General features: G+C 46.8%; 5 protein-coding genes across 5 annotated transcripts; 3 read left to right on the forward strand and 2 right to left on the reverse strand.

Moving 5' to 3' along the window:
- Positions 1–2,248: 2,248 nt before the first annotated feature.
- Positions 2,249–4,588, reverse strand: FOMMEDRAFT_18690 (MT-A70-domain-containing protein). The gene is made up of 5 exons (XM_007264731.1): positions 4,290–4,588; positions 3,873–4,221; positions 3,712–3,823; positions 3,349–3,636; positions 2,249–3,286 (listed from the first exon to the last, which is right to left on the reverse strand). Exons 1-5 carry the CDS (start codon positions 4,307–4,309, stop codon positions 2,361–2,363), a joined length of 1,695 nt encoding a protein of 564 aa, XP_007264793.1. The 5' UTR covers positions 4,310–4,588; the 3' UTR covers positions 2,249–2,360.
- A 599-nt stretch (positions 4,589–5,187) lies between these two features.
- FOMMEDRAFT_81320 (ubiquitin-conjugating enzyme) lies at positions 5,188–6,455 on the reverse strand (the record flags this gene model as incomplete). The annotated part of the gene is made up of 8 exons (XM_007264732.1): positions 5,188–5,283; positions 5,357–5,428; positions 5,487–5,564; positions 5,630–5,664; positions 5,721–5,818; positions 5,877–5,894; positions 5,959–5,996; positions 6,366–6,455. 8 exons carry the CDS (start codon positions 6,453–6,455, stop codon positions 5,188–5,190), a joined length of 525 nt encoding a protein of 174 aa, XP_007264794.1.
- A 925-nt stretch (positions 6,456–7,380) lies between these two features.
- Positions 7,381–8,695, forward strand: FOMMEDRAFT_154176 (uncharacterized protein; the record flags this gene model as incomplete). Its single annotated transcript, XM_007264733.1, has 2 exons — positions 7,381–7,403; positions 7,474–8,695. The coding sequence occupies 2 exons, from the start codon at positions 7,381–7,383 to the stop codon at positions 8,693–8,695; spliced, it is 1,245 nt and encodes a 414-aa protein (XP_007264795.1).
- Positions 8,696–9,157: 462 nt separating this feature from the next.
- FOMMEDRAFT_120286 (uncharacterized protein) lies at positions 9,158–10,348 on the forward strand. Its single transcript, XM_007264734.1, has one exon. The coding sequence runs from the start codon at positions 9,298–9,300 to the stop codon at positions 10,282–10,284; it is 987 nt and encodes a 328-aa protein (XP_007264796.1). The 5' UTR covers positions 9,158–9,297; the 3' UTR covers positions 10,285–10,348.
- Positions 10,349–10,680: 332 nt separating this feature from the next.
- FOMMEDRAFT_166719 (uncharacterized protein) lies at positions 10,681–11,406 on the forward strand (the record flags this gene model as incomplete). Its single annotated transcript, XM_007264735.1, has 4 exons — positions 10,681–10,707; positions 10,778–10,794; positions 10,851–11,298; positions 11,354–11,406. 3 exons carry the CDS (start codon positions 10,681–10,683, stop codon positions 11,266–11,268), a joined length of 462 nt encoding a protein of 153 aa, XP_007264797.1. The 3' UTR covers positions 11,269–11,298; positions 11,354–11,406.
- Positions 11,407–12,543: the final 1,137 nt, after the last annotated feature.

Genomic DNA, 12,543 nt, shown 5'->3' on the forward strand with positions numbered 1-12,543 from the left:
CCTAATCTTCGTACCGTCGCTGTTTCTCTTCCCTCTGCGTAAAACAAAACGTAGGTGCCAATCCGTTGTTACAGTATATAGCGTATTATGTAGTAATATTGTCAAAAAGTCTTGGTGAATATATGACGAGCATCGTATGGATTTAATTTGGTTGTGTGTATGTAAATTATAATAATAAGAGTATGAGTATGAGTAGTGAATGGTGGTAGCGTTTATGTGCCTAGCTTCTTTACTTAGTTGCTTGGTGATAGGGATGTTGCGTGTTAAGTTAGATTAGAGGAGATTCGTAGGAGATTCAGAGACAGGATGCGGAAACTTGAAGCGATGCAGTCATACAATTCATACAACGCGTACAGTATGTTACTATGCACGCCCCCCTAAGTCTAGACTCTAGAATACGAATGATCGAATTATGTAGTTGCGCAGCGCTCATTGTCTTGAGCGTCAATCTGGGCGCCTTTTCCGTCTTGTATTGGGATGCTCGTCAAGACGACCACCGCAGCCATGATTCGAGGAGTTGATGGATCGGACGGATCCGAGGAGGGTACTGATTAGTGTATAATAATAATAGTATGAATTACTTTAGGCGCCTTGCTAAATACTTTGTCACCACGCATGTCAAGGGAGCCACGTCATTCTCGACCTCCCCGGCGTCTAGTTAGTCAGTACGGTATCTGCACATTGATACATTTTGAGAGGATCGGGTGGTTTGTATGGATACAATCTCACAATCTTGTTTATGTTGTGTTATGCTATTTATTGTAGATTGGTAAACAGTACGATCAAGATTAATCTCGCTCAATCATGCGATCGAGCGAGCGAAGGTCCGAGCCTAAGTTGAAATTGCTGAAGTTACTTAGTTAGAACCCGAGACCGTGCTGCGCCGCTAGATCAATCTTGTGAGAAAGGGGCTAAGGAAGATGACCTCGGCGTACAGTATATCAAAAAGCGGAGAAATTAAAAAACATATGAAATATAGAATTCATTCTCAGTCTCCTCGGAATTGAGGAAGAGAACTCATTAAATACTCACCATTGAGAGAAAGTTTACTGGCATTGACAAGTAAGTAGTGGTGGCACAGAAGGAGACCTATCCAAATAAGGATGGCCGAAAGGAACGAGGTGGACACACGACGGTTACTGATCCACTGATCTGCCTGATGGCGCGATCGGCGCTAGGGACGCTGCACATGGAAATCTTATCTTTTTTGGCCACAGGGGTAGTAAAATAAACAAATAAATAACTGATTGAAATAGCGTGTGAATTCCAGGCTACCTCACCCACTATGTAATAACTATGACGAATCCCGTGTCTTTGTCGGAATAAGTAAGCCCGAGCACTAGTGGTACAGACTAAATTGCCACTGAAATGTTTTCCGTAACTCTACATTTCTTCCTTTCGTTGAGCCGAAAGGAAAGCACATCAATTTCATCCGGCTGTCGAGAATTCTGACAGAGGAAAAGGCTCGCGCCCGACTTATCCAATTCATGAAGATACTCCGAATTTTATATCAAATTATCCAAGACTATTAAAGGGGATAGATAAACGCGGAGATAACTATTATCCGTCTTTATTATCCAATAAGAGTCATTAAATGAAATAGACAGCCGAGTCCAAGACTTGAGAAACCAAGCGACCGATGGCACTTGGCGAGAGTAACTAGTCCCAAGCTAGACAAGGCACGATAAGAAACGCGCCGACCGATAAAAGGCCGAAAGGAACTTAAGTATATTAAATTCACAGCAAGGGATGTTCATAATCGATGATGCATCATGCTGGTGCTCCATGTGTACTCCATTTTATTGTTTAGTTGGAATTAAGGGTGGAATGTATATAATTCCGGATCAGCGTTGGTCGCTGCTAAGATGCTTCCGACGTTGGGTCGGAGATCACAGGAGTTAGGCACACGCAACATGGTATGGGACAAGAAATGCATGGTGGAATTACTGGAAGTGTGGTTGACTAGTGGGCTTGTATTCATGTCTTCATTCTTTGGGCCAGCGGTTTTGGTTCCTTCAGGCCTAGTTGTGATAAATATGGACAGTCACACTTGTATTTCAGTATACCCGCGTTGCTAACAAGCTTGATTTCACATTCACATTAATATTTCCGAGAAATGTAGAGTTAAAAGTTAACTTGCATTCCAGTGTTTTGTTCGCTACTGTGACAATATACCGGTAGATGTGATGTCTTTACTTCACAAGGCCCTTTAGCAAAGAGGCTTCGATGGATAAATGTACCAACAAGGCTTGAATTGAATGCAGAGCAAACGCTATAACATACAAATGCACAATACACGGGCAATGAGAAAGTAAGAACGTACTGATAGCTACATAAGTACCCAAAAGAGAAAGAAACATCTAATAGCCACCACCTCGCCATTGTCGCATTCCCTGTCCACCCATTCCCTGACCCATTCCCATACCAGAATTCATACCCATACCTCCCATACGCATCCCCATGTTATTCATGTTATTCATTCCAGACTGCTCGTCCGTGCCGCCTCCGCCACCACCATTCCACATTCTGCCGCCCATGAATCCTCCTCCTTGACCGGAGTCGTAAGTCCCTCCGTAACCTTGTGGGTTCATACCCATGCCCATGTTCATTTGACCCATTTGACCCATCTGGTTCATCTGGTTCATCTGGCTCATTTGGTTCATCCCAGATGTACCCATATTCATGTTCATCATCCCACTTCCAGGTCGCATAAGTCCTCCCCCTCCTCCGCCTCCGCGTCCTCCACCCGACCTATCGTAATTACCAAAGCCCATCCCACTCTGCCCGGTCGTACCCATCATTTGGTTCATCGGGTTCATCGACATACCCATTGGGTTCGTATTCATCATCGCGTCACTCATGTTCCCGCCCATATTCATACCCGAACCCATTCCCATTCCGACTCCCATACCCATTCCCATCATGTTCCTCATACCTCCCATGTTCCCGTTCATACCTCCACCCATATTCCCCATATTCCCTCCCATATTTCCTCCCATATTTCCTCCCATAACGCCCATGCTACCCTGAGATAACGACATAGCATTCATATTATTCATCGATTGAGCCATCATCTGCGGATTAACACTTTGTCGTGAAGCGCCTAAGCTGACTCCACCACTCGTTCCACCCATGCTACTCGACGTACGTATAGGGTTGTTAGGAAGGTTTGGCGAGCCTGTCATTGGTACTGCCGAGAGCGTTGGGTTGCTGACGGTTCGATCACCGCTAGTTTGTCCGCCGGGACCGCGGGGTGCGGGAGATTTTGGACGTAAACTCTCGATTTCTGAGATAAATGAAAATCAGACTCTTGGATTTTTTGGTATATTTCATTGAGGATATGGTTACCTGAAGAGTTTGGTACAACACACTTCCCTCCCTGAGCGAACTCCTTAATTTGAGTCTCCCATCTCTCTCGATCAAACGGCATGGCATCATCTTTCTCTCGGGCTTCTGCAGGAGTCAACTCGAGCTCATCCGCGGTGACTGTTACCCAACCTCGGCGCAAGGAATGATATCGTCCGAATAACTCGAGACGACGGGTACCAAGACAGAAGTTCTCGATTAGTTGGTACATTTCGGGTGGCTTGCGTGTGGGGTCTTGGGGGTCTCCTTCCCAGATAATTACATCCGTATCTGTTAAGATGATAATAGATGCCATTATTCCATTGAGCTCTGGGGTATATGCAATTTAAGATATAAGAGACTCACCGACGTTACAATGTACAAACCAACTATCAGTCGACCGACGAACTGTACCTCGGATTCCCATTAAGCAGTGCTGTTTCGTCCTTGTGAGCAAAGACGTCGTCGGTGGGTCGGTCTACCTCTTCTGATTAGTTGAAGTAATATGGTTTATAACTTGAACTTACACCCGGCCCCTTGTTACTTTCTTTATTCGTCTTAACCCAACAAATATCTTCACACCGTCTATACCCCCACTTCCCAAGGATTTCGCGTCCACGTTCGAGACCTTCACCAGCCCCACTTCCTACCCATAAGAATACGAAACTTGGATCCGCTGCGTAAGATGCTATTGGTAGTGCTTCTAGCTGCTTCCAGTTGAATGAAGACGAGAATGGCGGGTCAATCAGTATAACGTCGAACTTGAGTCCCTGTAATACCGTCTTCGAGGCGGGCATTGAAAGGTATGTGGGTGGGACTGCGTGGTCTGTGACTGCAGCTTTCTTAAGCTGTAGTAAGCGTTGTTGCTTGGGATACCTAAGAAATACCATATTAAACGAAGACTCAGAAAGAGGATTAATTAATTAATAACGACGAAGACATACTCCTCAAACCTCCTCTCCATCTCAGCACCAACGACCCAATCCTGCGGCCACTCACCCCCATCAACGTATCTCTGACTATAATCATTCCTTATAGTCTCTTCCTCAGGTATATAATTATGATACCTCGTGCATCTCGCTTTCTTCGCGGGCGCTAAGTCCGGACGAACAATACGTGGGTTAGGACGAACGACGGTAGACGCTCCCCATAACACATAAGTCTCGTTCGGTGAGAGTGGAGGAGAAGGGGATGATGTAGAGGAACGTGGAGGAGTCTGGATGGTTGGGAGGTTGAGAATTGCGTTGAGAGAGTCGGCGGCGTCGGAGGACGCGCCAGGCGCAGAGGTTAGAGAGTTGGCGTATTCGCGTAAGGCGCGCCGGTTTGCTCGTTGTGTTGTTCGAACATGCTCGAGAAGGGAGGCATGGGATGCAAGGAGGTCGTTAGCCGAGGAAAGAACTTCAGCGGTGCTCATCGTGCACCAAGCAACGCAGAACGACAAGTACACTGAACACTGTACACAGTTGTGATGCGGCTTTCAGCCTGAGTAGGAGCACGTGATCCAGACATGTAACAAAATACAGCAGACTCTAGGTGTACATGACTGCTTGTTTTATTTCAACACATGGTTTAACATCAATACAACTCTCCTCAAGGAGGGAAATCCAACTGAGAGAAGGAAATTTAACACTGGGAATTTAAATAGGAAACCGATAAATAGGAAGAGCCAAAGGTGACGCGGGGGACAAATGTGGGCTTGACTGGCCCACGTCCAGAAAAGACAAAGAAATAGGTGCAGAGACAGGGGGAAAGGACGAGGTAAAACAGAATGCGTGTATCCCGCGACAATCATCATGAAACACGTAATATTTCGTGAATGAAAACGAACGCTACAGGCCAAGGCTACTCGCCCATGGTCTCAAGGTACATGTCTACACTCTTCTGCGCCAAACGTCGTACTTTCTTCTGATATGCTGCTAAGTTCTCCCGAACCTCCTTCTGTTCGAGTGGGAAAAGTATGGAAAAGTATGAGACATCAGAGTATTTTGAGCTACAACAATCGTTTACTGACCGCTGCATCCACATTCGCAGGACTGTCCGTATTTGGTACGTCTGAAGATAGTAGGGAAATAACACTAAGCATCTATAAAGATATGTTGATTGTTATCAATTTGAAATGACAAAAGATAAAAAATTCTCACAATCGATGTGACGCTGTGAATGGGCAACCATCGTTCACCGGCGTCCTCGAAGCCATATTGATCTTCACCGGGAGGATGCTGGTGGAAAAGCAAACTGAGGTCAATACTGTAAGTATAAATGATCAGGGCCAGACAGGACTCACAAGAATGGAGATACAGACTCGCCCATCTGGATAAACTGTGTAAAAGCTATGTAAGTATATTTAAAGTTTGGAAAGACACGGTGACACATACTATTTGGGTGCCACATTGGTGTGATGAACTTCATAGTCGGTGGCTCATTGGGATAGTTTTCAGTGAAGAGGAGTTCAGCAACAAAGAATCCCTCAGAACTACAGAAATCATGAGTATGGAAAATAGTTAAGTGAGTGACAGAAGTAAGGAGCTCACTAGAGTGTATCGGGTGGACTTTGTAAAAATTGCAAATCAGGTCCTGCTTCAAAACGCCACAACTGCGCAGACAGTTACTCACCCGATGATAACAATTCGCCATTCGAGAAGGTTTTCTCCCTTCAATCCTAGAAAATAGGATAGAAGATTAATCTACGGTTCATACGAATGACTCGGACACGAAGAAGAATGTCGGTGGATATATGCGCAATGATAAGCCACGTCCTTCTCGCCACAACATGCGTTGCAGTCACACACGCGATTGCGTTGATAACTGCGAGAAGCAAGACAATGACGTCTTGCTCGTACAAATTGGTCGACCATCCTGGCGAAGCCAGATCCGATTCGGAGGTATCGGGACGGGTGGACATGGTGAGATAGTTTCTGCAAGTTCGCACGGCTCATGAAAGCCGCATACGGCCAGGGAAGGACGAAACCAACCCGCATGCAGGCAAGGATTACAAGCAGAACTGATCGTAAGGAGGAGACAAAGCGCTTACCAGCAGAGAACCCTTCAATCGGATGTGTGCTTAGCTCCTTCAGCTCACGTTTTAGCAGATTGTGAGCTGTAGACGCCATGCCTAGTTATGTGTCTGTCCCCTCTTGTACTGATGTGTGGCTTTGCAACGCTGCAAAGCAGAGACCTGAAGGATCGAGCGCCTGTGTAAGAGCTCCGTGAACGCGCCTGAGACTGTGTAGAGCACGTCAAGCGCACAGAGAACCGAGTAAAAGGCTAATCACACAGACAATACGCAGGAAATAAGCTGTTCGAAACGCTAAGATGGTTTCCTTGTGAAGACAGTAAGGGACTAAGCAGGTAGAGTGAGCAAGAGGAGAGGAGACGCAAAGATGGGTGAGAGGGCACAACTGGTAGAACCGCGTCGATGTACCGATTATCCGGCAACTTCCGGCTAGAACCGGTTCTAATATACGCCACACTTGCGCCCACAACCGTCATCTCTTCTTCGCTTTGTGCCTCATACAAAGAGAAAACAGTGGTATTGAATAATGCTTCTTGTTTTTCATGAAAAGGCTCAATATACAAGGTCGTCTTCTATGGTATAACAATGACTGAGTCTACATTGCTTGAGTCCCGACTCGTCGGATGCAACGGTCCTTGAGGTCACACTTATTGGGGAGGTTTGCTGAAACTAGTAAAACCCGTCTTAGTCTGCCTTCCACCTGTATCTAGGACGTTCTGCATTAAAAACACATTCCTACTACTCTCGACTACAGTTCAGCACTCGAGTACTCCTGTACAAGAAAGCAACACGGACTGGATATCAGACTCAAACCTGGCCACTTGGTTACAAGGCGCAAACACGTCCATACGTCCATGCCGAACATGACTTTGCTACTGCGGGTATTGCAGCACAAGACTCACACGCCAACTTGTTCTTTCAAATATCCTTGAGTATGCGGAATGCACATAGTCCATCTCTGGCGACCCAGGAACGCACGCTGAAGACATCATTTCTCCCTCAGCACGGGAGAAGCTACAGACATGTCATCCGATGATAAAATCGAGTAAGTCTTAACTTTCATGTCTCACCATGCCTTTCATTGGCTTTTCTCGCTGATCGTTTTTCATTTCAAGGATCGAGCCGCATGTGCTGGAGTACATGAAGCAGGTTGAACAGGGCCTCTCTCCTCGTGCTTCGTTAGCCGAGAAGCCCCTCGATGCACAGAAGCGTCTCAGCCCTGTGCTGTTGTGGAGTAAGCGCAGGCGGTCGGACCCTTCGCACAGGGACTCCGATCCAGGAAAGCCCATCCTGAAGAACTCGGAACACGATTTCGATAGGACACTGTCGCCAGATTGGCCGCTACCGCGCGCGAGTATTCGTCGGGGGAATAATGTTCCTTTGGATTTCACAACAAGAAAAGAGCCTCCGACTGTTGATCAGTCTACTAATGGCCAGTCAGGGTCGAATTACACTTTGGACATGGACATAGGAAATGACCTCTTCTATACTCCGAAGGGTATACTCTCAGAAAAGGACTATGACACCGATGACGGTCCCACAGTGGAGGAGTACGGTATGGCCTACAGTGGGCATATGGACGACTTTTATGCGGATCCTCGAACGCCCCTCCCAACGCCAAAGTTGCGCACGTCGTTCAAACAAGATGTTCCTTACCAGGGCTACCCGATGACACCGCAAAACACGACACGTGTCAAACGTCGTCCTCCTCCACTTGTAGACGAACTCGATATCCAGCAGAACCGCCCTGCCTTCCCCAGCCGTCAGTTCTCTGCACCAGCTGTTACGCCCTCGCCGAGTGAATTCCCACTTCCGCCGTCCATTCTTGCAACTGGAGGATCAGCAGGCAACTATGCGAATCGTGGGCAAACATTTGGAACGACGTCCACCGGGTTGTTTGATCCCACCGAACAACAACGCCGAGTACCTTCCTGGCGCCCATCTTTCCCTTCGTGGGGTCGTCGCTCTAGCGAGAAAGTTCAACGCCCAGAAACAGGTCGAACAGCATCCAAACGCAAGAGTAACTCTGGCATCGAACCAGATCCAAAGCGACGCAAAGTGCACTTTGTACTTCCTCCAGGTCATCAGGAACATCCACCTATGAGACGTCGGCCCACGCCTTATTACGAGCCGTTTTCAGCGAAGGTGAAGAGGGTTCTCTTGTCGTTCTTCAAACCGTTCCAGGGGAAGAGTGAAGAAGAGAAGGCACAGAAGGATGCTGCTAAGGCACAGAAGAAGGCTGCTAAGTTACAGAAGAAGAGGGAGAAGCAGGCTAGAAAGGAAAGAGAGGAGCTTATTGAATCTTACAGGCATTTTGATGACTTAGTCGATGAGTGAAGAAGAAACAGATGTTTGGGGCTCGAATAATCTACATTTATTACTCTATAATTTTTACTGCTTACCCTTTGTTAATTCATCTAATCCGACTTCCCTCAAGTAAGGGACTCCTGCCAATTCCATCCATCCCCTCTTTAAGATGATTAATCGGATACGGTCTCAGATCCTTACTGTTATACCTTTCTTTATACTTTCCGCTACTGTATATAACTATGTTTCCTGCTTCAATTATCCTAATGATCAATGAAAAATACAGCTAACAACTACTCGGTACAATAATAGGACTGCCATTCATTCTACACGATTTATGATATGAGTTTACTACTGTTTGTTTGTTTGGGCGACTACTATAAAAGGCCTACAACTACGCCGATCACTTGCAGATCGTCTTCTTGAGCACGCCTTCATGTTCAATTCTTCCGTCATCATGTAGCAATTCAAAATGTAGCTCTTTAGTACCCAGAAATGAGTTCAGGATGCATCGAGTCATCCCTTCTACCTTTAGAGGTACTCGTCAACGACGCCTCCTAATCACCAAGACGTCTCCCGTGGGTTCGAGCCACAATTGAGGTACTCTGCTCTGGCGGTGAAATCGAGCGGCGATGCATATATCAGACCTCCCTCCGGAACTGCATACTCAAATAATTGACTTCGCGTGTGAGGGGATTCCTTCTGTCGGGGAGCAATCGATCGTCCAGGCTTTGTCCCTCGTCTCATCGTACTGGTATGCTGTCGTAACACCCTTTCGATATCAATCTTTGCGGGTCTCCGGAGGGCAGGCAATTGTCCGGCTTGGGACTCTCTTCAGCACGCTTCCGGAGCGAGAGCGACGCGTGAGATATCTGGCGCTATCAGACAAACCTGTAGACGCTTGTATGGATGACGAGAGCTTTCATCAGCTGAAGGCATCAATTTCTCAGCTACTTGCCTTGCTCACTCCTTCCTTATATGCGCTCGCGTTAGAGTTGTCGAATCCGTTTTACGGGACTTCCATGTTCTCTGTATTGTGGATGTCGTCCGCGCCATGTCTCGAGTCACTATCGATTAAAGGGTATTACCCATTTCCGACTGCGCCGATGAGATCATCACGTTCGAATTTCCCCCGATTAGAGCATCTCTCCCTCGATGGTAGCGCGAATCCGGCGGGACTTCTATCCTACCGCTCGCTTGAGGCGGTATTCCCGAGACTCGAGACACTTGAGGTTCGTGGTATACGTAGTGCGTATTCTTTTTCACGGGAAGTACAGCACGCATTTGAGGAACTTGACAAACGGTCGGATCACACCAACTTATGCTCGCGAAAAGACCCATATCATTCACGTTTTCCTCGTACGCTCAAATTGCTATCGATATATCCATCTCCGGAGAGTAGTATTAAATCGTACAAGAGGGGACAGACTCTGCATTTCGACATGTTGAAGGTGTTCATGGATTTAGCGAACCGGGAGGAGAAGCTTGGAGGACCGAGAGTTCGGGTGGTAATCGATGGTTTGTTCACCTACAAGGATGTCGTACCTCCTCCACTGTTTACGTCCCTAACGGATTGCGGGGTGAATGGCGTAAACTCTCGGACTGTAGCTGTTGCATAGTTGATGAACTAAGCTTTCTGTTTTGCGTGGATGAACTATTCTTATTAAAACTAGATGGTCACGGGATGTACCATTGGCAGTGGAAGTGTATGATACTATGAGTTTGTGCCTGCAATGAAAGAATTGGAAATAAACAAAGTAGTAGAACGCGTTTCTCTGCAGAGCCACTCTCCTGATGCAGCAAGAATATCACCAGGAGTTCCTTCTTTAGAGTCTCGTTGTCTTGGCCAGCTAATTCACAGAGAGCAGGTGGTAGGAGAACATTTATTTATTTATTTTAATTTAATGAACGACATACAAATCGCCGGAATTGGTAATAGACGATCACCAAAACAGGAAGTCGTGCACGAAGGGCACGGTGCGTTCCGCGACAAGTGTAAGACTTGAAGTTGAACCATGTTCAGAGGATTCGTCAAGTCGAGGGTGAGTCTGCATCGTATCAACAAATAAATAGTGACAATGTAATGTTTTCTGAACACTTTATTATCACCAGCCAGCAGTTTCCATATTGTTCGTAGGCAGAGACTTTAGACGAGCGTAAAACGTCCTCATGAGCATATCCATAGTCATCACCCATCCTCCGCACAATCCTCTCGTGCGCTCGAGCTTCTACGCTCATCCTTAATCAACCCATACCCGCCAAGTAATCCTAAAGCAGGTCCATTGGAGTTTGACCTGGAAGTCGTCGAGTCCGCGCCTACGCCTGATCAAGTGCAGACAATCCTTGCGTATTTACCAGTTTCAACCTCAGCTTCTTCTCCTTCTTCAATTGCTTCGACGTTCATCTCGTCACATCCCTCGAGCGTTGGCGTCGCATCCGATGGACAAGTAACGTCGAAGACGTTGACTGAACTTGCGCGGTCGAATCCTGGGGCATTGAAATGGCCAATCGTGGTAGATTGGATGGGTGGAAGGGCCAGTGTTGGGGACGTTGATGGTGTACGGCGGATGTTAGATGAGATTCGGAAGGAGCAGTCGCCGTAATAAAGGCTAATATTAATGTAATGTGGTATGGTACGTCTAACAACAGCTCCATTGCACCGCAACGTTTAACTGACCGACCGCAAAGTTAACTAGGAGGAAGATATGTATTATATGACTTGTGGAATTTCAGGCAATCCCTCTCCTTGATGCACGTGCAAAATATGTCTCATTATCTGTATTGCCGTGCCTGAAGCCCGTGTTGGACGTATCTGTGCAAAGTGGAGAGCGTGCCTTGCAAAATGAGGAGGTTGCCAAGGAGCTACTGTGCGGCAAGTCTTACATATGGATTCGGAAGTTGCAAGGCAAATGGTATACCCTCTAACCTCCATGCTACCTTTCACCTAAATGAATCCCTCAGCTCATAATGCATATAGGAACGATAAATTGACTTTGGATTATGTAGAAGGTGGTTCGGCTAATATCTGGAATGACCCACAGCTTTACTCCTTTATCAACGACCTCGAACCTCCAAGACAAGCTCCAAGCGTTCCTTCAAATAACAACACTGACGGTCCCAGAACTTCAACCACGCTCTTTTCTGGCTATCCTCCTCCTACTGTGAACTCCAGCTCAACTAGGAATGATAATGAGTCTGATTCACACAGGGAGACTCAATCTACGCTCTTTACACCTCAACACCATCACCGCCGTTTCTCAACGAAAAGACCTAAGCTCCGTCCTCTACGATCAATCATGAAGAAATCGAATCCAGACCTCTCTGATCCGACTCCTCCTCCGAAACCTAGTATGCCATCAAGACTCTCTTGGCTACCACGACGAAAATCCAAGAGATGCGTTCGCTTTGTCTTCCCAGATGGACATAGCGAAGCAGCTCGTCCTCCACGAAGCTTCATCTCCTCAGTCTCTTCAGCTCTCAACAGAGCCGGGAGAGCCATCCTCTCAACTCTAGGAATTCATTCGCGTACGGTATGGTCGAAGAGTCAGGGCGAACGTGGGAAGGACGTGCGTCCGGAATTGGGGTTCCATACGTGGAGTGTAGATGAGGATGATGTTATTCCGATGAATAGTTTTAGGGAAGGGAGGACGAGGATGATGTCTAGTGTTGGGAGTCAGAGTTATATGGATTTGGGTGAGAGGAGGAATAATGGGAATTATTTCTGAATAGCTGGCTCTGTAAGTGTCTCTTCTTCTTCTTTGATTGGCTCTGTAGCTATAACTTGGTCGAATGGAAGATTGGCTATTCGCCGTAATTTATGGGACTTTGGATTCTTGTGGTATGCGAGTGAATGAATCTAGGTCCAGGTAGACTGTTCT

This window comes from Fomitiporia mediterranea, assembly GCF_000271605.1.
Source record: "Fomitiporia mediterranea MF3/22 unplaced genomic scaffold FOMMEscaffold_4, whole genome shotgun sequence".
NCBI lineage: Eukaryota > Fungi > Basidiomycota > Agaricomycetes > Hymenochaetales > Hymenochaetaceae > Fomitiporia > Fomitiporia mediterranea.

Bases quoted from the DNA above. Each gene is read 5' to 3' on its own strand.
- FOMMEDRAFT_18690 (XM_007264731.1), bottom strand. From the start codon at position 4,309: ATGGAGAGGAGGTTTGAGGA. The intron at 4,222-4,289 runs GTATGTCTTCGT...GGTATTTCTTAG, and splicing joins ATGGAGAGGAGGTTTGAGGA to GTATCCCAAGCAACAACGCT. The intron at 3,287-3,348 runs GTAACCATATCC...CATTTATCTCAG, and splicing joins TGTTGTACCAAACTCTTCAG to AAATCGAGAGTTTACGTCCA.
- FOMMEDRAFT_120286 (XM_007264734.1), top strand. From the start codon at position 9,298: ATGCATATATCAGACCTCCCTCCGGAACTGCATACTCAAATAATTGAC.